Source organism: Genypterus blacodes, unplaced genomic scaffold (assembly GCF_046128005.1).
Source record: "Genypterus blacodes isolate CSIRO-AG114 ecotype Tasmania unplaced genomic scaffold, CSIRO-AGI_Gbla_v1 ptg000021l_1, whole genome shotgun sequence".
NCBI classification, from domain to species: Eukaryota; Metazoa; Chordata; class Actinopteri; order Ophidiiformes; family Ophidiidae; genus Genypterus; species Genypterus blacodes.
Window position 1 is genome coordinate 8,463,637 of NW_027466834.1, and position 24,575 is coordinate 8,488,211.

The 24,575-nt window shown below is 39.7% G+C and overlaps 2 protein-coding genes across 2 annotated transcripts; both read right to left on the reverse strand.

Annotated features, from left to right (window-relative positions):
- Positions 1-4,410: 4,410 nt before the first annotated feature.
- On the reverse strand, positions 4,411-13,208 carry LOC142991795 (putative E3 ubiquitin-protein ligase HERC3). Its single transcript, XM_076141926.1, has 23 exons — positions 12,931-13,208; positions 12,552-12,672; positions 12,385-12,461; positions 11,669-11,890; positions 11,288-11,379; positions 11,052-11,182; positions 10,549-10,667; positions 10,381-10,457; positions 10,204-10,277; positions 10,043-10,102; positions 9,844-9,949; positions 9,242-9,437; positions 8,787-8,935; positions 8,552-8,665; positions 8,341-8,439; positions 7,966-8,139; positions 7,733-7,870; positions 7,468-7,631; positions 7,310-7,367; positions 6,931-7,001; positions 6,481-6,664; positions 6,263-6,365; positions 4,411-5,894 (listed from the first exon to the last, which is right to left on the reverse strand). The coding sequence occupies exons 1-23, from the start codon at positions 13,136-13,138 to the stop codon at positions 5,686-5,688; spliced, it is 2,946 nt and encodes a 981-aa protein (XP_075998041.1). The 5' UTR covers positions 13,139-13,208; the 3' UTR covers positions 4,411-5,685.
- A 2,253-nt stretch (positions 13,209-15,461) lies between these two features.
- LOC142991796 (putative E3 ubiquitin-protein ligase HERC3) lies at positions 15,462-24,316 on the reverse strand. The gene is made up of 23 exons (XM_076141928.1): positions 24,040-24,316; positions 23,766-23,886; positions 23,599-23,675; positions 22,882-23,103; positions 22,267-22,358; positions 21,987-22,117; positions 21,191-21,309; positions 21,023-21,099; positions 20,848-20,942; positions 20,670-20,729; positions 20,470-20,575; positions 19,898-20,093; positions 19,441-19,589; positions 19,205-19,318; positions 19,015-19,113; positions 18,639-18,752; positions 18,416-18,547; positions 18,112-18,275; positions 17,968-18,013; positions 17,253-17,323; positions 16,822-17,005; positions 16,604-16,706; positions 15,462-16,338 (listed from the first exon to the last, which is right to left on the reverse strand). Exons 1-23 carry the CDS (start codon positions 24,245-24,247, stop codon positions 16,136-16,138), a joined length of 2,883 nt encoding a protein of 960 aa, XP_075998043.1. The 5' UTR covers positions 24,248-24,316; the 3' UTR covers positions 15,462-16,135.
- Between the last annotated feature and the right edge of the window lie 259 nt (positions 24,317-24,575).

Below are 24,575 nucleotides of genomic sequence, written 5' to 3' on the forward strand. Positions count from 1 at the left end.
GTGAATTTGTGCCCAAAGCTCAGCCCCGCCTGTACTTTAACTTTTTAGCCAAACTTCCAGGCCTTATCTTACCAAACGTTCAAAGGGAGATGAACCATGGAATTTAGTGCCCATTTAAAGGGAATCCTCATTTGGGAATGTTTCATCATAGAGTAAAAATGCCTTCTGTACTTTCCTATTTCCAATTCTACAGTGTGTAAGTGTGTGTAGGGGGCAGGGAGCTTCACCTCCCTCGTGCACTTCAGCGCCGCCTCGACAGCGCCCTCCCTCTACAGGAGTCTGTCCTGTGCGTGTGTGTGAGCCTCCCTCTCTGGTTGTGATACCTGTATCGGCCCTAATGAAGTCACTTCCATACAGTGTGTGATGTGACAGGTGTCTTTGTGCTCTAAACGCTGCTTAGCTCTGATCATCTGTTGCACTTTGTATTGTGATGAATTAATTACAATATAATTTGGGGGGCTGATACTCCCCTCTGCATTGTGCCACGGGACAGAGTTGTGATTGGTCTCTACAATTTGGTAAGGACTCCATTTCAGTCAAATGTCCAAGTAAATACACTGACAAATCTGATTTACGACTGCTGTGTACCTGCAAAAACATGAAGCCCTTTGTGTTTCAATGTAATCTTAATCAGCACGTGACCGAGTCAATTTAAAATTATATATATACAATAAAAAATGATGATGATGATGATGATGATATATTAGATCTTTTCTTCTGCATTTCATACAATTATAAAATAAAAAATCCTCTGCTTTGAGTGAGTTGAATCGTCCACTTAATAGTGACTTAAACGGAAGCACAGATTCTTTTTGTCCTTCTACTTCTTCCCCTTCACTTGCTTGAACATGAAAATGTGTCTGTCCGTTTTACAGACGTTCCTCATCCACGCTGACACTAAACTCACAGAACAATCCCTGTTTCTTTACCGCCATCATCTGGGGAAGAGCGGTACTGACACAGCTGGTGTGCTGCGTTCAAGTGTCAGAAATGTGCAGAGGATGTGTCAATTCATCAGTATTTCATAACCTCGACAGCCTTTGACAATATAAATAAAGATAAATATATATATACGCATTGAAACATACATAAGGATTGTTAGAGAAGCTATATTGTTTGTTTGGCTCAGGTGTCCTGCAAAACTAATCAGAGAGAGTTAAAGCTGGCAGAAAGAGCTCACACACATCAGCCCATATGTGTGAACCACTCATGAGGACACGTTTTGTGGTTCTGATGGGTTTGATTCACAAATACTTTGAGCAGAGTTGCCTAATTATACCAATTACACCTTAAAAATAATTACATTCTGCCACAAGAAAACAATAAAATCCAAGAAAACTTAAAAACGACACAACATCAATCTGTGCATTTAGAAAAAGTGAGGTTTGAGCATAGCAGAATGAAACAGGTGGGATTTTGACCTAATTCAAATCTGTGTGTTGTGCCTGGAATGCGTATGTGTGATTGGTGGGATCAACCACTTTTGTTGCCTGATGTCACATGCCGATATTACTGAATTTTAAAAGCTTCACTTTTAACAGATTTGAAGCAAATAACCAGTGTCACACATATTATAATCAATTTAAATGACCATGCATTGATTATCATGCTTCAAATATCGACATTGACATTTTGAAAGCACTGTGCACTGCATTGTCTCACCGATTGCAAATCTCCCCTTCACTGAAATTACCCACAACCTCTGCAGGAGTTTTGACAGCTATTAAACACTATTTAAGTCTTAAATAGCTTATCAACTTAATCAACTGATCAAACAGTTACAAACGCTCTCATGTTCATGAAACACAAAAGTAAAATTACCCCCCTAGAATCCCAACATCCGGATCAAATGGACATTCTTCCACTCCAAGGGAAGCGTGACTACTGATGGTGAAAAAAGGCAGACGACGACGGCCAAACAATGACAAGAACTGCAAGAGATATTGCAATTGGTTATAAATCCAAATCCAAGCCAAATGTACAAATAGAAATAGTTCAACATTACACACACAGTTTCATTGACTGGCTTGTTGATCGGGACATAGAAAATGCAAGCCAATGACATGTCCCAAAAGAGAGACATAAATACACATGTATTTGTGTGTGGGCATGTGTGTGTGTACAGGTGTTTGTCAGTGAAGGGTTAAGCACATAGAAAAGCAAGTGAACTCGAGGCCCAAACTCACTGTATTGCAAAGACCAGCACCCCCCACCCCTCTCTGGATAATTACTGTCCATTTACATGATTACCTATAATTACTGATTAGCTGTCAGCATCAGACAGAAACTCTGAGACATTGGGAGGATGTGGAGGACACAGGGGATGAACTGTTAGTTACAGTTGGAAGGAAGCATAGGTGGGGAGACAGGAGGGAAGACAAGGACAAAGAGGAGGGAGTTGGAGATAAGGAGAGGTAGAGGAAGAGGAGGTGATGGAGAGCAATGTGTTGACATGTGTTTCTGTCAGTTAGGGTCAAGTGGTTGGCATCTCTTCTTTCAGCTGCTGTCCATCAAACGCTGACGGTGAATTAATCTGCCCTAATTTGCACAGATGAAGAAGACCTATGACGGCAGCGGTAATTGCAGGGCTACTGATCTGCTCTCTGACGACAGACTTTTGCCAAGTCAGTACCAGGCTGTGAGCTGTGTGCTTTTTTTATGATGGAGAACATTCTTCTAACATACAGAATAGTTCTAAGTGGACACCTGATGCACCTCGTGTTTACTGCAAATTCATGTTTGAAATTCATGTTTGATCACAGCTTTAAATGCTTTAAATGCAAACTGATCCCTTTACACTTAGCTTCATGCATCTATGTAGACTTAAATGCACTTTGGAAAACCTTTTTACATTACATTACGAGCATTTACGAGCTTTTTACGAATCTGTTCACTCAAATCACAAGACATAGATGTGACACATGTTATCCAGAGACAATACAGGTGTTAATATATATATACGTCTTTCAACATATTACAATTGATACCCCTCCCACATTACGCATCAGTATCCACCCAAAGCAGAAGCTCACATTAAGCTGATTTGAACAAACCCAGGAAAATGGAGGAAACACATGCTTCATCAACCAATACACAGCACAAAGAAATGTGCATTACTTCCACAAATCCTGGTCACAAAAAAACAGAGTTGGCTCATAATGTGTGCTGTGCCATGTACATGAGAGTCTCTGTGGTCATGGGCTCCTCTGCCAGCTTGTCCTACATGATAACAGCACCTTCCACAAAGGTGAAGAAGCCGAGGAACAGCTGCAGGGAAGCAGACGCCAGTAGAGCTGAGTTGGCAGAGGTTGAACCGTGCTGCCAGCTACATGGATGGGTAACTACTCAAAATAATGGTGCATTTTTAGTTTTGTGGAAGTCCCTGGATGGCATATATGATGTATGCATACATACATTACATATAGATATATACACCTCCTAATTTTCAAGGACATAAATATAGATTCTGTAGATATAGATATATAACCGATGTGGCGATTGGAGTTAATGGAAAGAAGCGGGGTTGAGCAGGCATCCTTCCAGACGCGTTTGATGCTGTGTTGTACTGAGGGGAAAGCTAGTTCACTCCCCTGTTGCAGCACTTGTCAGGGAGGTTGTGAGTGTGTTCAATCCAGGCCAGCTGGAAGCATCTGGAAAGCAGCATTGATGTTCCTCACTGGGGAATACCTTTATCTGTGGTCAAACAGATGCATAAACAGCTGGTTGATGTGTTTATTTGTGTTATTACTAGAGGTGGATTTTGCACCTTGTGTGCATTGCAAAGCAGGTGTTTCTTGTGTGTGAGAGATTCATAGTATATGGACACACAGTACCTTTATTATTTATACAGTGGTGCATTCATATGTGAACCCTGTTACAAGATGAGAGGCTCCTGGGAGTAAGGAAGACACAAGAGGGACCAGAGCTATAGCTACTGCTGACAGACTGAGATGAGATGCTGAGCTGTTCCTCATCAACTGATGCATGATACACACATACTCACACACACGCACACATGCATTGAACAGCCATACATTGGCTGTTGGAGCAGCTGTAGGCTTACTGACCCAGTGAAAGTCTGTGGAGAGCTTAAAGCTGATTCTTCCTCTTCTGTGTCAAGCTCTTTTTTAACTTTTACTGAAACTCATCCATGTCCTTGTAATGTTGTATTGCCAGTAGATTATAAGAGGTGGAGGACAATGTCTTACATCCAGCAAGTCTGCAAATAAATTGAATGATTGAAGCTGACTGTCCAAGTTGGCTACTGATGGGTCTGTAACTGTAATCAAATGGTTTGAACAGAGTGCCCCTCTTCTGATCAACCATGATTCATAGAGCTTGTTTTTATTTTGTTTCCTTCAATAATTTTCTCCTTCCCGTTTCCTAAATCAGTCATCAAATCTCCCCAAATTTCAGATGCTCATTTTATTTAATCAAACCAGACTTTCTGTAGCAAAAGCAAAGGCCAGGAGATTTCCTGCATAGACAAGTATTTGTTGGCCACCAAACCCAAAGTGAAAAAAGAGAAATTTCCCTTTCGTTGAAATGCAGCAATCAAAGCAGCAGATGTGTTGTTTTGTATTTTCGACTCTGTGATTTGGACACCTCTGCCTGTCGACCCTTGTCCCCTTGTAAGTTCTTGTTTTTGAAAACCTGGTTCTGTGCATCCTGTGAGTCCTGCATTTGAGTCCAACCTGTTCCCAGTCATCATATTTATAAATCTAATAAAGGCTAAGCAGCTGCTCCACATTTAAGAAAATAACATTTAATTTACAATTTCTGATAGTTAACAGCAATAGTAGTGAAAATACAACCTTCCTTCCTTCTCTATATCTCTCTCTCTCTCCTCCCTCCCCTCTTTCTACATAAAAAATGATCCCCAAAATATCCTACAGCTGTATGCACAAGGTCATGTACAATGTTTACATTAATAAAAACAAATTACAGAAGAAAAAAAATTGCACATACATGACACAGACACAGATGCTGCGTTCAGCTGAAATCACTATACAGTACAATAAAAACAACGTGTGGAAGAAAAAATGTCTGATAGCAATTTTACATGTAGCATATTCTTCGTCATGAAACATTAAACAGCTTATTCAACATATCCCAACAACACACTTTGACCCGTGAGCAGTTTTAACACATGTACAATAAGATCAAACATACTTTAGACTTCCGTGCAAAATATTTTCTAGGATTGCTTTTTCAATATTGCTATATCATGTCTTCCAGAGGCAAAATAAGAAAGAAGAGCCCAACTTAGAATTGACCCACTATGATCCACTGCAGATCCAGTATATGATCCATACCAACAGTCCCCTCTAGCTTCTCACGTTTCAGCAATAACAGAATTGCATACATTTTCATTTTATTGCACAAATTTCAGAGTATAAATGCAAGGATTATCAAAATCCTGTGTGGGTAAGTGAAGAAACTTAATTAGAAAGTTAATTCGGCTCATCAAGTCACCTCACACCTCACTTCACAGCACCTACACACACAGTCAGCATTATCATCTAAGCGGCTTGTAAGTGCTTATGTGTATCAAAAGTTGATTGGAACGTAAAACAGAAGTGACAAAAAATCAGGAAGTTTAGTTTCATTCCACTTCATTTAAAGGTTGGTAACATAAATATTGTGTTGAAACATGTTTAACGCCCTGCCACTTATCAGCCAACATCACTTGAACCCTCCCTTGTAGTTGAGGGCCTCTGTCAACTTGGCCTGCATGATCTCCTTGGTTGAGTATATTGGTAGATCCAGACGAGAGAAGCACGTATGCACCACAGGGAGGTAGAGGTCATAATAGTCATCCTCAATTTCCAGGTCGTGAACCTTCATCATGATGCTTCCAAGAATTGGAATTCTCTGAAAGCCTGTCACGAACACTAGTAAACAAGAACACATAAACATTTCACAGGTTACTTATTTATTTAATTTTTGGACTTAATTGCTGCTGTCCTCTCTCTGATCAGTTTGAGTCCACACAGCTTTAGTGGCCATCACTCATGTAGACCACCAGTTCTTTCCATTATTTCAAATAACCATTGCTGCCAGTGGAAAGATAAAAATCAGCAGGTTCTACGCAATAGGGAATTCAGAGAACAACCTACCAGATGCTGCTGCGCAGAACACCAATGTATGAGCTGTCATGAAATGATGAGGCTGAATATGTCCAGTATTAAATACATTCATTTGTCTTTCCTTAACTTCTTGGTGGTTTCAAACAATGTCTATGAATATGTATGGTACTTACACACTAAAGCTCTCTTCAGATCCTCAGTCAGTTCCTCAAAAACCTTCCAAAACATCTGTATGGTGTGGTGGTCCTCATTGTACACTCCCTCATAAACTGTGTCCTAAAACAGCACAGCCATTGAAACAGTTATGAATGCTGGCAATGCTGTATTGAATGAGTTGTAATGGTGATGAATGTGTAACTAGAACAGCAATAGATCATTCTTTGCATTGTACCTGTTTCACCTTGTCCCAGTCATAGATGTCTTTGCCCACCATTATTCCCTTCAGCTCCTCTGGCCTGAACATCATCACCAAATCCACATCAAGAACGTGGAAGAAGCCTCGCTTGAACTCCTCAAACACCCTTTGCACAGATGCATTGAAGACGTAGCTCACATAGGCATTCACAAACTCTGTCCTGTTAAAAAGATTGTACTTTAAGCTTGACAAATATTTCTTTGAGGCACTTCTAAAGTCAGCATCATAAACTCACAGAAACTGTGGAATGGTTGTAAGCCTATTTCTGACATCCCTGACTTTATGTAACACTGTATTTTATAGTGCATATGTATTAATAGTGAAATATGTAGAGTGTATTCATAACAATTTCCTCAAATTATACTTAAATGACACAACACAATCACTTAGAAAGTGTTGGAGAGTGAGTTGCTTCTGCAGTCTTACTTGTTCTCACGTGTCACTGGCTTTCCAGGATTTTCAGGATCAAGTTCAACCACCATCCCATCCCAGGGAACCTATTAAAATGAGTTCATAGAAGACAAGTTAATAAAGGAAAGATGATATTACTGCAAAACGTTAAAAACTTCCAGGGTACATTTTCATACTGTACGGTACTGTATCTTTACAGCCCCCTCCTGAAAAGCCAACTCGGTGAGGAATTTCAAATTTAATTAAACTGACAACAGACATTTTAAAGGCTTTTCTTGTTGCCCATCTAAAACTGACTGTGGCACAGGTTCTGTAATAGACTGAAGGCTTCTGATAGTGAATAGATGCAAAGAGGATGAGCACACTGCTTCTTTGCCTCCAGATGTCCACTTACTGAAAAATACAGGTATGTGTCATCGTCTGTGCTGATGTCCAAGATGCACTGCAGATACCTGGAAACAGTTACAGATGAATAAATGTTTATTCAATCAGAAAACTGTACATAATTAATTAAGTATAGCGTTATTTGAATTTGGATGAAATTCTTCTTACTTTCCAAGTTCTGGTTGGAACTCTTTCATATCCTCCAATGTCGGCTCTACATTGAGCAGCTTTTTGAACAGAGCCATTGGGAAGGGTAGGTGTATGATACTATTGTTGTACAGTGCCAATCCACATAAAACCCCAAATAGGTAGTAGGTGTTGTCCTCTTTTGCCTGTTATTGATAGTAGAGGAAGTTCTTTTTAAGTAAAACAAATGGAAATAAACGGAAATTACTGCTAATAATGTGCAGAAAATCCAAAAAGTTATTAATACTTTGCAAGGGAACCAGGCCAGCGCTTCAGAGTCCTTGAACATAAACATCCCAGATTTCATCATGTCATGAAAGACATGATGAAAGAAGTTTTTAATGTTGAGTGGAGGATCGGTTTCAGGGTCTTCATCAAAGTAGACCTAAGAGATAGGGAGGACAGTTACCTTAATAACATATAGGAGGTACATCACAACAAAGGAACCATTCTGGATAGATGGATGGATTTTATGCTCACCACTAGTGGCCTCTTGAAGGTACTGGGATGGGCAACAGCCATCTGTTCTAAGGTGCCTTCCAAAACTGCAGCTCGCTTCAGCTTCAGCTCCAAGTTAATTTTAGAAGAATGCAGATGAGGCCATCCAATATACCACAGTGGATTCTGCCGCATGAATGTTTGCACTGTTTCTATCTGTAATATAGTTGAAGATTTCAATAGTTGTGTTTCACACTGTCCTTGTTTGTAGACGTTGTTCTTGACACAGATGTTCTTGTACACAGATATGAAATGTCTTTCTTCATTTCTTGGAGATTTTGAGAATATCCTGTCATTTCATCTACAAGGTATAGTTCTAGGTTTCTAGTTCTTCACTTAGTTTAAGATTAAACTTACCTTAAAACATTCAGCATAGATGTCAAAAGCCATTTTCTTAGACTGCAGATCCATCACGAAAGGGAAGCCACAAATTAAAAGTGGCACAGCGTCAACACCCTGAAGAAAGAGTGGACAAATCTGTGTCATCCTCTGGTAATTCAAAACATATTTCACTTAAAAATATGTTACTGCATTGTGTCAATTTGCATTTTTCAGAAATTGATTTGACCTTATCTAGTGTCAAACGCCAAAGAATCAGGTCAGCTTGAATAAATTCCACCCCAAAACTCAAACAAAACTGTTTTTCCGGGATTCTCTCAGGTCCTGACATCCTGTTATTGGCCTGTAACACAAGGATTATAAAATAAGAAACATTTCATGATTTTACATTAAGAATGAGTTAGATTCCCTTCAATGCTAATTAAAAAGTACCGGTTAAGATATCGATTATGGTTAATACTAACATTGTAGAAACACTGCAGGACTTTGAGCAGGTTTTTGACACTGGTGTTCTGAAGGTCGGGCACACAGGACAAGAGAAGTACCACGGCCTCCTTCCACACCTCAACATATTCCATCCTGGTGGAGCTACGCAGTGAGGACCACCAATCCCCTACAGAACATAGCAGACATTTGCAAACAGTTTTGACAATACGATGTGACGCACATTACTGTTAATAAAATAACGTTGGGTGAACCAAACTCTTTTACTGATGCTGAAAGTTTACAACTGAGATTTTGGTTTGGATGTGGCTAAAATACAGACATATCATAATTGAATTGAAGTTTCTTTGGATGTCAGATAGTCACTTTTATACACTACCTCCACCGCTTCATCATTTCTGATGTCACCTAGTCTCCTGTTGCAATTTGAACATTTGTACAGATACACAGGGCTTTGGTGTGGTGGTGACAGTACCTAGGATCTGCAGGCTGTCAGCAGACAATCTCAGCACAGCAGCAGCCACTGCCTCAGCAAGCTTTGAGTTCTGATGTTGTTCGAGTCTCTGAATTACCAGCAGAAGCTCCATGAAAATCAGGTAGATCCTCAAACCCTCCACGCTCATCAGCTTCTTATCAAGGGAAGGAAGTAAGAGCATGACTGCATCCACAACCTGAAAATGGTTCACAAGATGCAATTGATGCAGGTGGATAATAAGGATATGGGAGCAATGACAGTAATACAGTAACTGTGGCTGCAAATAAAATTCAGCTGCAAGAAAATGCAGATAAATTGCGGACGAAGCACAAAAAACAATGATAGATTTGATAGAAGAAGACCAAATTGTATCTATGGAGGTGTACAGTATGTTTCAGAAAATATTTATCCTGGATCTGGTCATATACCAAAATTGAACGGGTTATTTCCCTGGCAACATCCAACCTTTCCACCATGTTTTGTCAAAATTGGTTCTGAAATGTTCTGCTTACAAAAACAAGTCAACAGACACGGGTGAAAACAAAGCCTGCGAGAAAATACGATGCGAGAAAATAACAAACACGGCAGTTTGTCAGACATACCTCTTTCAAAACTTCAGCCCTATTCACCAGTTTCTTGAAAGCAAGTCGTGCAAGTGACAAGTCCAGGCCAGAGCACTTTGGCGATGTCTGGAAATGCTTATCGTGGCTTAGAGGAAAAAAGAAACACAGTACATCTAAAGCATGTAATTCATTAGATTACAAAGTTCAGAAATGATAATCATACAAAGATTGTTCTTACCTTTTGTCAAGGAAGCTTTGATTCAAACAAGTGGCAGAGGAAAATGTCCGGCGAATTTCCCTGTGAAGGTTTAGTATTTTAGTCCAGAAGATTTAAACCTGGGACCTTTTGGGTCCGTATACATTGGTGGGCCTTTTACTGTAAAACTGTTCAATACTGACTTTGCTTCACTTCCTGAGACCCATTGGTCAATCAAAACTTCAAGGCAGTTGTGTGTGACATCGTTCATTCTGACCTGTGAAAGAAAAGATGATGAGTTGAGAACATGAGCTGATGTTTTATTTCTAAATGACTACACAAACTATTATGGTCTGTGTTGACTCCAATTGTGTTGGTACCTCATTAGAAATCTCTGATGCAAATGAGCAATCTCCTCCTGCATAGATGTTTCTGATTTGCTGACCATCTGTGGTGTCTGAATAAGTACAACAAAATGCATTATCTTCATTAGAATCAGTTTGTTTGTTGTTTTGATTGTATAAATCTTATTCCATTACTATATTTACCTTGTGACAGGGGAACAAGCAGAGGCACAGTCTGGTGTTGGCTTCCTCCCAGCTGCCCTTGATCTCCACAGCCAAAGGCATAGACCTGCTTGGACTCTGTTAACACTAACGTGTGATGCCTGGTGGAGCAGATAATAAAAGGCATAAACTGAATTTTTCATTTCAAAGAAGATGTAAGACTGTTTCAAACTGATACTTTGTTTTAGAGCAATGACTTTTCTGCATTGTCCAAATCTCTTCAAATATTTAGGGAAATTTGTTTCTGTAAAATGTCCCTAAAAACCTCCTGGATATAAGTAGTCCAAAAATCCCACGTCTGGTTGCGTCATTAGTGATCACCAGTGGGCAGAGCTGAACGAGCCATGTGATATTTGGACCATTTACAACCAGGGGTGGATATCAGTTTAAGATCAGTTGCACTTTGGGGCCCTGCCCAGAGTACAGCAAGCTAAAATTATTAACTGCACAATCAATTTGAATTAGAGGTGGTAAGATAATTTTACCTTCCACAGGCAATCTTGGTGACCTTTGCCTCCAAGAGCTCTGCAACCAGCCGAGGATGTAGTTCATCACTGAAAGAGTTGTGGCCCAGCTGTCCGTACTGACCAGAGCCGAATGTAAACACTGCACCATCCTGAAGAAGCAGACAGAAAGTAAAGTTGGTGAGTAAATAAGCATATTTGACCACATATTTGTCAGAGGAGAAGTCACTACTGGGAGTTTTGGGAACATGTCTAACCTTTGTCAAAATGGTGGTATGATCCTTTCCACAGGAAATGGCAATAGTTTTCTTCAGGTTCAAGCTGTGAACAGCAGTTGGTGTCTGTCTATCTATAGAAAACATCAAATCCAGGATTGACATGTTATAAAAATGTCACAAATAATGGAAATATTGCATCTGTGCGGAAACAGGATTTGATCATTTTAATTGATAATTAGGATTTACGGTGAATCTTTGGGGCCTCTGGATCTTTATTCTATTTTGATAGCAATAGTTGATTAAGTGAATGTACAAACACATCTTTGAAACCAGCTATAACTGACGTTACTTGCGGTGTCACCCTGACATATGTGTAAGATACATAAAGCAAAATGGAGTTATAACATAATGCTAGAGTACCTGTTTTGTCTCCAAGGCCGAGCTGTCCACAGTTGTTTCTGCCCCAACTAAAAACATTTCCAGACACAGACAGGGCGAAACTCTGGTCTCCCCCAGCAGCGATCTGGACCAGGGGCATCCCAGACAGAGACCTAAGGTGTTGGGGTGAGCTGGCACCAGGTCTCCTTTTCCCCAGACCCAACTGGCCACTGGTATCCTGGCCCCATGTATATACCTGGCCATCTGTGGGGAAATCAGCAAGACTTTATGTGCTATGATGACACTGTGGCAGATCAATCTGCTCTCTTAATCGCTTTCTTGACAACCTAAAGGATGACTGGTCTCCTTTATTTTCTTTAGTCACTGCAGACCAACAACAATAGAATTCTTATCTATATGAGTTTTCTTTTTGAAATTATCTGACACACCATCACCACTAGAGGGTGCTTTAACTACCACCAGTGGTATGAGCACCACAGCAACAGACAATTTCAGATATGATGATGTAAGAGATTACAAATATTTGTGGTAGATTAGCACTGGCAAGCTTGAAATTTTACACATTCATTGTACATTCCAAGTAATCAATGTATCATAATCATATCATATCATGTAGAATTTGAGCGAAGTTCACAGCAGAAGAATCTACAGCTATTTTACTACATTAATATTCACTGACAGATACATGTTTAGTTTACCAGGGAAAGATGAGTTACTTGCTGTAATTTTAACTGTACCTTTGGTCAGGGCGACTGAATGCTGGCTTCCACAAGCAACCTGAGATACCTGTATGTTACACAAACCTCCCAGGGCTCTGAGTTGGCAGAAGAGATACAGCAAAGCTCAAACACATGATTTTGTAAACATAGACTTGGCTAGTGTGAATTGAATGTTAAGCCCTTACCTGGGAATGTAAGGACCCTGAGCTATGTCCACACAGAGCACATGGCCTTCTTCAGACAACAAATTGACAAAATCATCTCCACAACTCACAGCCCGAATCTTCGTCTCATATTTCATGTACTCTAAAGATGGAGACAAATTAAATCACGTTGGTTATATATATATACACATATACACATAAATATATACACACATATACACATATATACACACACATATACATATATATACACATATACACACGTGTATATTATTATTTTTCAACAGATTTACAATTCTGCATATGAGAGTGGGGGAGAGAGAGAGAGAGAGAGAGAGAGAGAGAGAGAGAATAATAAAGACTTAGAGTTTAATAACAAACAGATATGGCTGTTGCTCACTCGGTTTTCCTTTGACTCTTCTGCCGTCTTGGCTCTCAATCGTGCGGGAGATGAAGGCTTTTCCGTCAGATGTGATATAAGCCAGAACACTGTGACTCGCTGACAGGTCCTTCAGAGTAAAAGAGAGCTGTAAAGAGTGAGGGGCATCATGATCCCCCCCGCTCTTCAGCTTGAAGCCCCCCCTGCTGTCCTCTCCCCACGAAAACATCACCACTGCTCCGTCTGAGGGCGCAAACCACCAGCTGCTGTATTTATCATCGCGCACACACACACACCCACTCGGAGAAACGAAAACGAAACTTAACTGGTCCCAAAACACGAATACACACCCTTGTCAGAGAAGGAAAACAAAACCTAAAAGTAGGAATAACAAAACACGACGAAATCGAAACTTAGTCAGAAGGGTTTCAGCAGAAAAGGCAAATGACAGTGAAAATGTAAACTTTACAAGGGCTCGGCTGTGTTTTTAGAAACTGTTTCAGCAAAAGCAACTAACCTTTTATCTGGATAATTGCGACTTTTTTCTGTTTTGACCTGTTTCTCCTCAGATTCTAATGATGAAAATGATGTTCTCAGAGGTTCAACTCAAGCTGATAGAATCACTTTGCATTTCTCTACCGCCCCCCCCCAACAGATTTAGAATATTGTCACCAAAAGTATGTAATATGCAAATGCAGTTGTCACAACCCCTGGATCATCCAATTCAAGTCATAATCCATTCAATTATTCGGTCCATTTTCTCTCATTACTCATATACTCTAAGACCTTAAAAGCTACAAATAAATGGCATAATTGATAGTGTCGTGTTCAAAATACTTCATCAGGGTGGCAAGAAGGACTTCAAGTTGAGAGATCTCACATAAGCTGTTTAATAAGCAAAAGAGGTTAAAGTTGTGATACAGAGCAAAACTCAGCTGAGGTCTCATGGTCTCAGCCGAGGTCTCACTGAGTTTCAGTGGTCCACAGACTGCAACCCAGTCTTGTGTGCACCTCCACTCAATGAGCCCCGAACTCAAGATCTTCATAGAATTTAAAGTGTTCCAATGTGGGTGTGTTTCTTCCTTTGTGTTGGTTGGAGGTCGGTGATCCCCTCCTCTTGGCACATCCCTCTTCATGCATCCTGTGCATTGTAGATGATATGATGGTGGCATCTTCTCCATCTTGATTCAATCACCACTTCTTCCAGTGATCCCCTTCCAATGATCACATCATCCAATATCCCCGATGTACCATATGTGATGCATTCAGTCTCTTGATTCCCTCATTGATCCTGAAAACCTCTGGACTTGATATCACTGTCCTTTGATAGATGTTCCACTCAACAACACAGTGCTCTGTATTGTCTTGCATTGTCCTCTCATACTAACTGACTCAACAAGTGAACTTCGAACCTCCCCGCTATGGACAGAAGAAGAATCTGATCTTGTCAGTTGTAGATCACCTTAGTTGAAGCTTCCTGAGATCAAAATATCTATCTCTGTGTCAGCAGACTTCTCTGTATCATAGTTAACCCTTAGACATAGATCACACAATTCTTAATGACAAGCACAGTTAAATGGAAATGAATATGGTCAAACTCAACAATAGTAAAACAAGTGGCAAACTTTAAATCATATACTCCATTCTCCGAATGATTAGCCACCTAATATTACAACAATTTTCAAATGACTTCTACAAATGCAGATCACTAAATCAATTCAACAGGTGTTTGTTATTATGCCTCATTAATTCCAACAGTATTTGCCCAGCTGAGTGCCACTTCAACACAATTGGTAATCTCTTCACCACCTAAAAGGCTATTTAGAAACCCGAATTGCAGTGTCTTACAACATGGAGCTAGTTGAGCAAGTTGAGTTGAGACATTATAAATTTCTGCAAACAACATGTAAGGCATATTGGCTAATGTTTCAGTGTAGTTCCAGTGCAGCAAAGATTCATGTTTTGGGTCACCAACCGAGCTGAGCGCAACTGTAATTGAAGTGAGGTGATGATTCAGCATGAAATTGATTTAGGTGTAGTGTAGCTTAATATCCTACAGAGGGAGCCAGAGTATCGCGTGACTTACTCACACTTTTAAGTAAGGATAGGCAACACCTGTCTCCATTCACAGGAGAGTAACTGAAAGAAGACAAGAATGTCAATATTAAAATTATGTATTGTTATCAAATATGGAGTAGAAATGGTTCTCTCTGTGGTTTGCTCTGATAAATACTGGAGAAGGAGGAGGAGGAGGCTGCATGCATGGAAAAGCATTGTTCCTTTTTGGACTCGATGATTGCTGAGCTAAGCATGTCCTGGCAAAAATGACACAGACCTACCATCCACTCCCGTCCTCAGGTAGAATACGCACACACACACTTTAACTGCATATTAATTTGCATTACGTTTATACTTCTTTTTATAAACTGACATTTGTGTTGGTAACATCAGATTGGTTGCATGTCCTATCACTGTACTCCACTTCCTGCTTCTTCGCCCTCGATTTATAAATCTATAAATCTAATACAAAGGTTTAGCAGTTGCTCCACAAATAAGAAAATAACATTTTATTTAAAATTTCTGATAGCAATTTTACATGTAGCATATTCTTCGTCATGAAACATTAAACAGCTTATTCAACATATAACAACAACACACTTGGAGCCCTGAACAGTTTTAACACATGTACAATAAGATCAAACATACTTCCATGCAAAATATTTTCTTGGGACTGCGTTTTCAATATTTTTCAACCTTGTAATGTTGAGTCATGTCTTCCAGAGGCAAAATAACAAAAAAGAGCCCAACTAAAAATTGACCCACTATGATCCACTGCAGATCCAGTATATGATCCAGGTCACAGTCCCCTCTAGCTTCTTGAATTTCTGCAATCACAATATTCAATGGAAATTCAACAAAACTGCATACACTTGCATTTTAATGCACACATTTTAGAGTATAAGTGCTAAGATTATCAATATCCTATGTGAGTTAGTGGAGAAACTTAATTAGAAAGTTAATTCGGCTCATCAAGTCACCTCACACCTCACTTCCCAAGTAGTGGGTAAGTGCTGATGTGTACCAAAAGTTGATTGCGACGTGAAACAGAAGTGAAAAATCTGGCCATTGAGTTTCATTTCACTTCATTTAAAAGTTGGTAACATAAATATTAGTATCAAATATGAATATAAAACATGTTTACTGCCCTGCCACTTATCAGCCAACATCACTTGAACCCTCCCTTGGAGTTTAGGGCATCTGTCAGCCTGGCCTGCATGATCTCCTTGGTTGAGTATATTGGTAGTTGCAGAAGAGAGTGGCACGTATACCCCCGAGGGAGGTAGATGTCAGGGTCTTCAACTCTCATGTCTTCAACCGTCATTGTGATGTTGCCAAGAATTGGAACTCTCTGAAAGCCTGTCACGAAGACTGGTGAACAAAAACGCATAAACATTTGCACAGGTTACTTTTTTATTACATTTTTTGGGCTTAATTGCTGCAGTCCTCTCTCTGATCAGTTTGAGTCCACACCGCTTTAGTGGACCTCACTTCTAACCAGTTCTTCCATTTAATTCAAATAACCACTGTTGTTGGTGGAAAGATAAAATGCAACATGTTCTACCTCTTCTTCCTTCCTTAATTAATTGATGGTTTCAAGCCTATGAAGTCTTTGAACAATATGTATGGTACTTACACACTAAAGCTATCTTCAGATCTTCAGTCAGCTCCTCAAAAACCTTCCAAAACATCTGTATGGTGTGGTGGTCCTCATTGTACACTCCCTCATAAACTGTGTCCTAAAACAGCACAGCCATTGAAACAGTTATGAATGCTGGCAATGCTGTATTGAATGAGTTGTAATGGTGATGAATGAGTAACTAGAACAGCAATACATCATTCTTTGCATTGTACCTGTTTCACCTTGTCCCAGTCATAGATGTCTTTGCCCACCATTATTCCCTTCAGCTCCTCTGGCCTGAACATCATCACCAAATCCACATCAATAACGTGGAAGAAGCCTCGCTTGAACTCCTCAAACACCCTTTGCACTGATGCATTGAAGACGTAGCTCACATAGGCATTCACAAACTCTGTCCTGTTAAAAAGATTATACTTTAAGCTTGACAAATATTTCTTTGAGGCACTTCTAAAGTCAGCATCATAAACTCACAGAAACTGTGGAATGAATGTAAGACTTTATGTAACACTGTATTTTATAGTGCATATGTATTAATAGTGAAATATGTAGAGTGTATTCACAACAATTTCCTCAAATTATACTTAAATGACAAAACACAATCACTTAGAAAGTATTGGAGAGTGAGTTGCTTCTGCAGTCTTACTTGTTCTTCCTCGTCACTGGCTTTCCAGGATTTTCAGGATCAAGTTCAACCATCATCCCATCCCAGGGAACCTATTATAATGAGTTCATAAAAGACAAGTAAATAAAGGTAATATTAGTGTAAAACGTTACACAAACTTCCAGGGTACATTTTCATACAGGCAATATGTCTACACATCTTGGCTCTACACAATGATCCATGGACAATTCATTTCGGTGGCATTGACTTTTTGCTGACATAGGTTTTTCAATTTGAAATTTGAGTTAAATGTTTTGTACAGCATTTTGGAGGAGTCATTAAGAATTGCACTGTGTTGCTTTACTTTTTGGGGAAATTAACTTTTAGTTTTGAGCACGTCACAAATGATTCATAAAATGAACCAAAGTAATTGAAACAACTCCCTGAGGAAAAACGATTGTTGTTGTACTGTTCAAACTATCCAAACTATATCCTAAGCAGTGCACAAGGCATTAAACTCTACTTACTAAACCATATGACAATAATACTTCGGCTGAAGAGGACCTATACAGATTGAGAGAAAACATATTGTTTGAGGTACTGTATCTTTAAGGCTTCCTCCTGAAAAGCCAACTCGGTGAGGAATCTAAAATTTAAATTTTGAAACTGAAGGCTTCTAATAGTGAAAAGATGCAAAGGAGGATGAGCACAGCAGATGGCTTCTTTGCCTCCAGATGTCCACTTACTGTCCACTTACATTAAAATCCGGATATATGTCATCGTCCAAGTTGCACTGCAGAGACCTGAAAACAGTAACAGATGAATAAATGTATATTCAATCAGAAAACTGTACATAATTCACAGTATAGCGTTATTTGAATTTGGATGAAATTCTTCTTACTCTCCAAGAACTGGTTGGAACTCTTTCATATCCTCCAATGTCGGCTCTACATTGAGCAGCTTTTTGAACAGAGCCATTGGGAAGGGTAAGTATATGAGACTGTTGTTGTACAGTGCCAATCCACATAAGACTCCAAATAGGTAGTAGGTGTTGTCCTCTTTTGCCTGTTATTGATAGTAGAGGACAGAATGAGAACAGCTGGAAGAACTCTATGCTTTCCTTATTAAGACATAAACTGTTTTCAAGTAAATAAAATGGAAATTACTGCTAGTTATGTGCAAAAAATCCATTAAGTTATTAATACTTTGCAGGGGAACCAGGCCAGCCTGTCTGAGTTGTTGATCATAAACATCCCAGATGTCATCATGCCATGAAAGACATAATGAAAAAAGTCCTGCATGTTGAGTTGACTGAGTTCATTTTCATCAAAACGGACCTAAGAGAGAGGGAGCTAAGTTACCTGACAAATAGGAGGTACAACACAACAAAGACGCCATTCTGGATAGATGGATGGATTTTATGCTCACCACTAGTCGCCTCTTGAAGGTACTGGGATGGGCAACAGCCATCTGTTCTAAGGTGCCTTCCAAAACTGCAGCTCGCCTAAGATTCAGCTCCAAGTTTACTTCAGAAGACTGCAGCTAAGATCATCCAATAAACCACAGTTGATTCTGCTTCATCATTTTATGCACTGTTTCTTGCTGTCGTATTGGTCAAGATTTCAATAGTTATGTTTCACACTGTCATTGTTTGTAGACATCGTTCTTGAGAGCAAATGCATTAACATGTACACAGATGAAAAAGTTTTTCTTCATATCTTGATTTTGAGAGTATCGTGTAATTTCATGTACAAGGAATAGTTCTAGGTTTCTCGGTTTTCACTTAGTTGAAGATTAAACTTACCTTAACACATTCAGCATACATGTCAAAAGCCATTTTCTTAGTCTGCAGATCCATCAAAAATGGGAAACCACAAATTAAAAATGGCACAGCGTCAACACCCTGAAGAAAGATTGGACAAAAATGTGTCATCCTCTGGAAAAAATATGTTACTGCATTGTGTCAATTAGCATCTTCCAGATATTGATTTGACCTTGTTTAGTCTCGAATGCCAAAGAATCAGGTCAGCAAAAATAAATCCCGACCAAAAACTCAAACAAAACTGTTTATCCGGGATTCTCTCAGGTCCTGACATCCTGTTATTGGCCTGTAAACACAAGGATTATAAAATAAGAAACGTTTCATGATTTTACATTAAGAATGAGTAAGACTCCCTTCAATGCTTATTGAAAAGTACTGGTAAAGATACAAATTACAGATAATACTAACGTTGTAGAAACACTGCAGGACTTTGAGCAGGTTTTTGACACTGGTGTTCTGAAGGTTGGGCACACGGATCAAGAGAAGTGCCAAAGCCTCCTTCCACACCTCAACATATTCCATCCTGGTGGAGCTACTCAGTGAGGACCACCAATCCCCTACAGAACATAGCAGACATTTGCAAACAGTGTTAATGATGCCATGTGACGCACATTAATGTTAATACAATATCGTTGGGTGAGCCAAATTCATCTTTTACTGATGCTGAAAGTTTACATCTGAGATTTTGGTTGGGATGTGGCTAAAATACAGACATGTCATATTTGAAAAAAGTCATTTTGGATGTCAGATAGTCACTTTTACCCACTACCTCCACTGCTTCATCATTTCTAATATCAACTAGTCTCCTGTTGTAATTTGAACATTTGTACAGATACACAGGGCTTTGGTGTGGTGGTGACAGTACCTAGGATCTGCAGGCTGTCAGCAGACAATCTCAGCACAGCAGCAGCCACTGCCTCAGCAAACTTTGAGTTGTGATGCTGTTCGAGTCTCTGAATTACCAGCAGAAGCTCCATGAGAATCAGGTAGATCCTCAAACCCTCCACGCTCATCAGCTTCTTATCAAGGGAAGGAAGTAAGAGCATGACTGCATCCACAACCTGAAAATGGTTCACAAGATGCAATTGATGCAGGTGCATTATAAGGATTTGGGAGCAATGACAGAAATGTAGTAACTGTGGCTGCAAATAAAATTCAGCTGCAAGAAAATGCAGATAAATTGCAGACATAGCACAAAAGACAAAGATAGATTTGATAGAAGAAGACCAAATTGTATCTATGGAGGTCTACAGTATGTTTCAGAAAACATTTATCCTGGATCTGGTCATACATACATACATACAACAGCATGATTTGTCAAAATTGGTTCTGAAATGTTCTGCTTACAAAAACAAGTCAACAGTCACAGGTGAAAACAAAGCCTGCGAGAAAATACGAGGCAAGAAAATAACAAACATGGCAGTTTGTCAGACATACCTCTTTCAAAACTTCAGCCCTATTCACCAGTTTCTTGAAAGCAGGTCGTGCAAGTAACAAGTCCAGGCCAGAGTACTTTGGCGAGGTCTGGAAATGCTTATCGTGGCTAAGAGGAAAAAAGACAAAAAAGTACATCTACAGCATGTAATTCATTAGATTACAAAGTTCAGAAATGATAATCATACAAAGATTGCTTTTACCTTCTTTCAAGGAAGCTTTGATTCAAACAAGTGGCAGAGGAAAATATCCTGTGGATTTCCCTGTGAAGATTTAGTATTTTAGTCCAGAAGATTTAAACCTGGGACCTTTTGGGTCTATATACATTGGTGGGCCTTTTACTGTAAAACTGTTTAATACTGAGAAAAATACACTTATTACCTTTTTATCTTCTTCAATGACTTTGCGTCACATCCTGAGACCCATTGGTCAATCAAAACTTCAAGACAGTTCTGTGTGACATTGTTCATTCTGACCTGTGAAAGAAAAGATGATGAGTTGAGAACATGACTACACAAACTATTATGGTCTGTGTTGACTCTAATAGTGTTGGTACCTCATTAGAAATCTCTGATGCAAATGAGCAATCTCCTCCTGCATAGATGTTTCTGATTTGCTGACCATCTGTGGTGTCTGAATAAGTACAACAAAATGCATTATCTTCATTTGAATCAGTTTGTTTGTTGTTTTGATTGTATAAATCTTATTCCATTACTATATTTACCTTGTGACAGGGGAACAAGCAGAGGCACAGGTTGGTGTTGGCTTCCTCCCAGCTGCCCTTGATCTCCACAGCCAAAGGCATAGACCTGCTTAGACTCTGTTAACACCAATGTGTGATGCCTGGTGGAGCAGATAATAACAGGCATAAACTGATTTTTCATTTCAATGAAGATGTTAGACTGATTCAAAATGATACTTTGTTTTTAGAGCAATGACTTTTCTGAATTGTCCAAATCTCTTAAAATATTTCACTGAGGGAAATTTGTTTCTGTAAAATGTCAACAAAAACTTATAAAAAAAACCCCACCTATTCCTCTTATCTTCTGCTTATTCTACAGTATAGCTGGAACAACAAAGCATCCGGGAGAACATTACATTTAGACAAGGCTCCATTTGTCCACTGAAGTAGTTTGTTTGAAAGTATTTAAAGTGTTGTTCTGTGAGCAGCCAGCAGGCAGCGCTGTTTCATTTAGTTTGACTTGGTACTGTTGCATTCTGGGACACACGGACATCTGAGATGTCAGCTATTGGTGATTGTTTGATAGATTTATTATCAATTTCTACCTCTGTTTCCTCCGCCTGATGGTAATTAGTCCAAAAATCCCACGTCTGGTTGCCTCATCAGTGATCATCATCAGAGCTGAACGAGCCATGTGATATTTGGACCATTTACAACCGGGGGTGGATATCAGATAAAGATCAGTTGTACTTTGAGGCCCTGCCCAGAAAACAGCAAGCTAAAATTAGTAGCTACGCCATCAATAAAATTTGAATTAGAGGTGGTAAGATAATTGTACCTTCCACAGGCAATCTTGATGACCTTTGCCTCCGAGAGCTCTGCAACCAGCCGAGGATGTAGTTCATCAGTGAAAGAGTTGTGGCCCAGCTGGCCATACTGACCAGAGCCGAATGTAAACACTGCACCATCCTGAAGAAGCAGACAGAAAAATCCCACTGTGACTGAGACATTAGAGGAAAGGGTCGATAGAAGTCTTTTGGTGAGTAAATAAGCATATTTTTTAAACCACATATTTGTCAGAGGTGAAGTCACTTCTGGGAGTTGGAAACATGTCTAACCTTTGTCAAAATGGTAGTATGGTCCTTTCCACAGGAAATGGCGATAGTTTTCTTCATGTTCAAGCTGTGAACAGCAGTTGGTGTCTGTCTATCTATAGAAAACATATCAAATCCAGGATTGACATGTTATAAAAACACACACCCAGGCTTTACTCCCCTTGTGTGTGAATCCATTATTATCTGAACTTCTTGTTATTATCGTGGGTTAAGAAATCATTGCATATTATAACAGAAGTGGTCGACTTTGTTTGCTTTGAATGTATATGATTCAACCTCTGTCCAAGCCAAGGTCTCACCCTTCCAGATTGATTTTGAGCACAAAACTAATCCTTAAATTGTTCCCATTTAAGTTATTAATTAATCAACTTGACGAATTTAACTTCTTAATTAAGATTTATGGTGAAACTTTAAGGCTTGGGTCAATTTGCTGCTATCTTTTCCCCTTTTAAATAAAGGGTGGTTCCCCGAGGACTTTGTTAATTATTATTATTAATTAAAGTGAATGTACCAACACATCTTTGAAACTAGCTATAACTGTCGTTACTTGCGGTGTCACCCTGACATATGTGTAAGATACATAAAGCAAAATGGAGTTATAACATAATGCTAGAGTACCCGTTGTGTCTCCAAGGCCGAGCTGTCCACAGTTGTTTCTGCCCCAACTAAAAACATTTCCAGACACAGACAGGGCGAAACTCTGGTCTCCCCCAGCAGCGATCTGGACCAGGGGCATCCCAGACAGAGACCTTAGGTATTGGGGTGAGCTGGCATCAGGTCTCCTTTTCCCCAGACCCAACTTGCTACTAGCGTCCTGGCCCCATGTATATACCTGGCCATCTGTGGGGAGATCAGCAAGACTTTATGTGTTGTGGTGACGCTGTGGCACTTAAATCTGCTCTCTTAATCGGTTTCTTGACAACCTAAATGATGACTGGTCTTCTTTATTTTCTTTATGCACTGCAGACCAACAACAATAGAATTCTTATCAATTTCAGTTTTCTTTTTGAAATTATCTGACACACCATCACCACCAGGGGGTGCTTTAACTACCACCAGTGGTATGGGTTAGGGTTAGCAACAGACAATTTCAGATATGATGATGTAAGACATTACAAATATTTGTGGTGGATTAGCACTGGCAAGCTTTAGCTTTTACACATTCATTGTAAATTCCAAGTGATCAATGTATCATTATCATATCATTTCATGTAGAATTTGAGCAAAGTTCACTGCAGAAGAATCTACAGCTATTTTACTACATTAATATTCACTGACAGATACATGTTTAGTTACCAGGGAAAGATGAGTTACTTGCTGTAATCTTAACTGTACCTTTGGTCAGGGCGACTGAATGCTGGCTTCCACAAGCAACCTGAGATACCTGTATGTTACACAAACCTCCCAGGGCTCTGAGTTGGCAGAAGAGATACAGCAAAGCTCAAACACATGATTTCGTAAACACAGACTTGGCTAGTGTGAATTTAATGTTAAGCCCTTACCTGGGAATGTAATGACTCTGAGCTATGTCCACACAGAGCACATGGCCTTCTTCAGACAACAAATTGACGAAATCATCTCCACAACTCACAGCCCGAATCTTCGTCTTATAATTCACGTACTCTAAAGATGAAGTCAAATTAAATCACGTTGGCTATATGGGGAGAGGGAGAGAAAGAGAGAGAGAGAGAGAGAGAGAGAGAGAGAGAGAGAGAGAGAGAGAGAGAATAATAAAGACTTAGAGTTTAATAACAAACAGATATGGCTGTTGCTCACTCGGTTTTCCTTTGACTCTTCTGCCGTCTTGGGTCTCAATCGTGCGGGAGATGAAGGCTTTTCCGTCAGATGTGATATAAGCCAGAGCACTGTGACTCGCTGACAGGTCCTTCAGAGTAAAAGAGAGCTGTAAAGAGTGAGGGGCATCATGATCCCCCCCGCTCTTCAGCTTGAAGCCCCCCCTGCTGTCCTCTCCCCACGAAAACATCACCACTGCTCCGTCTGAGGGCTCAAACCACCAGCTGCTGTATTTATATGCGCGCACACACACACACCCACTCGGAGAAACGAAAACGAAACTTAACTGGTCCCTAACACGAATACACACCCTTGTCAGAGAAGGCCCACAAAACCTAAGGGTAGTAATAACAAAACACGACGAAATCGAAACTTAGTCAGAAGGTTTTCAGCAGAAAAGGCAAATGAAAGTGAAAATTTAAACTTTACAAGGGCTCGGCTGTGTTTTTATAAGCTGTGTTGGAAAGCAACTAACCTTTTTCCCTTATAATTGTGACTTTTTTCCATTTTGACCTGTT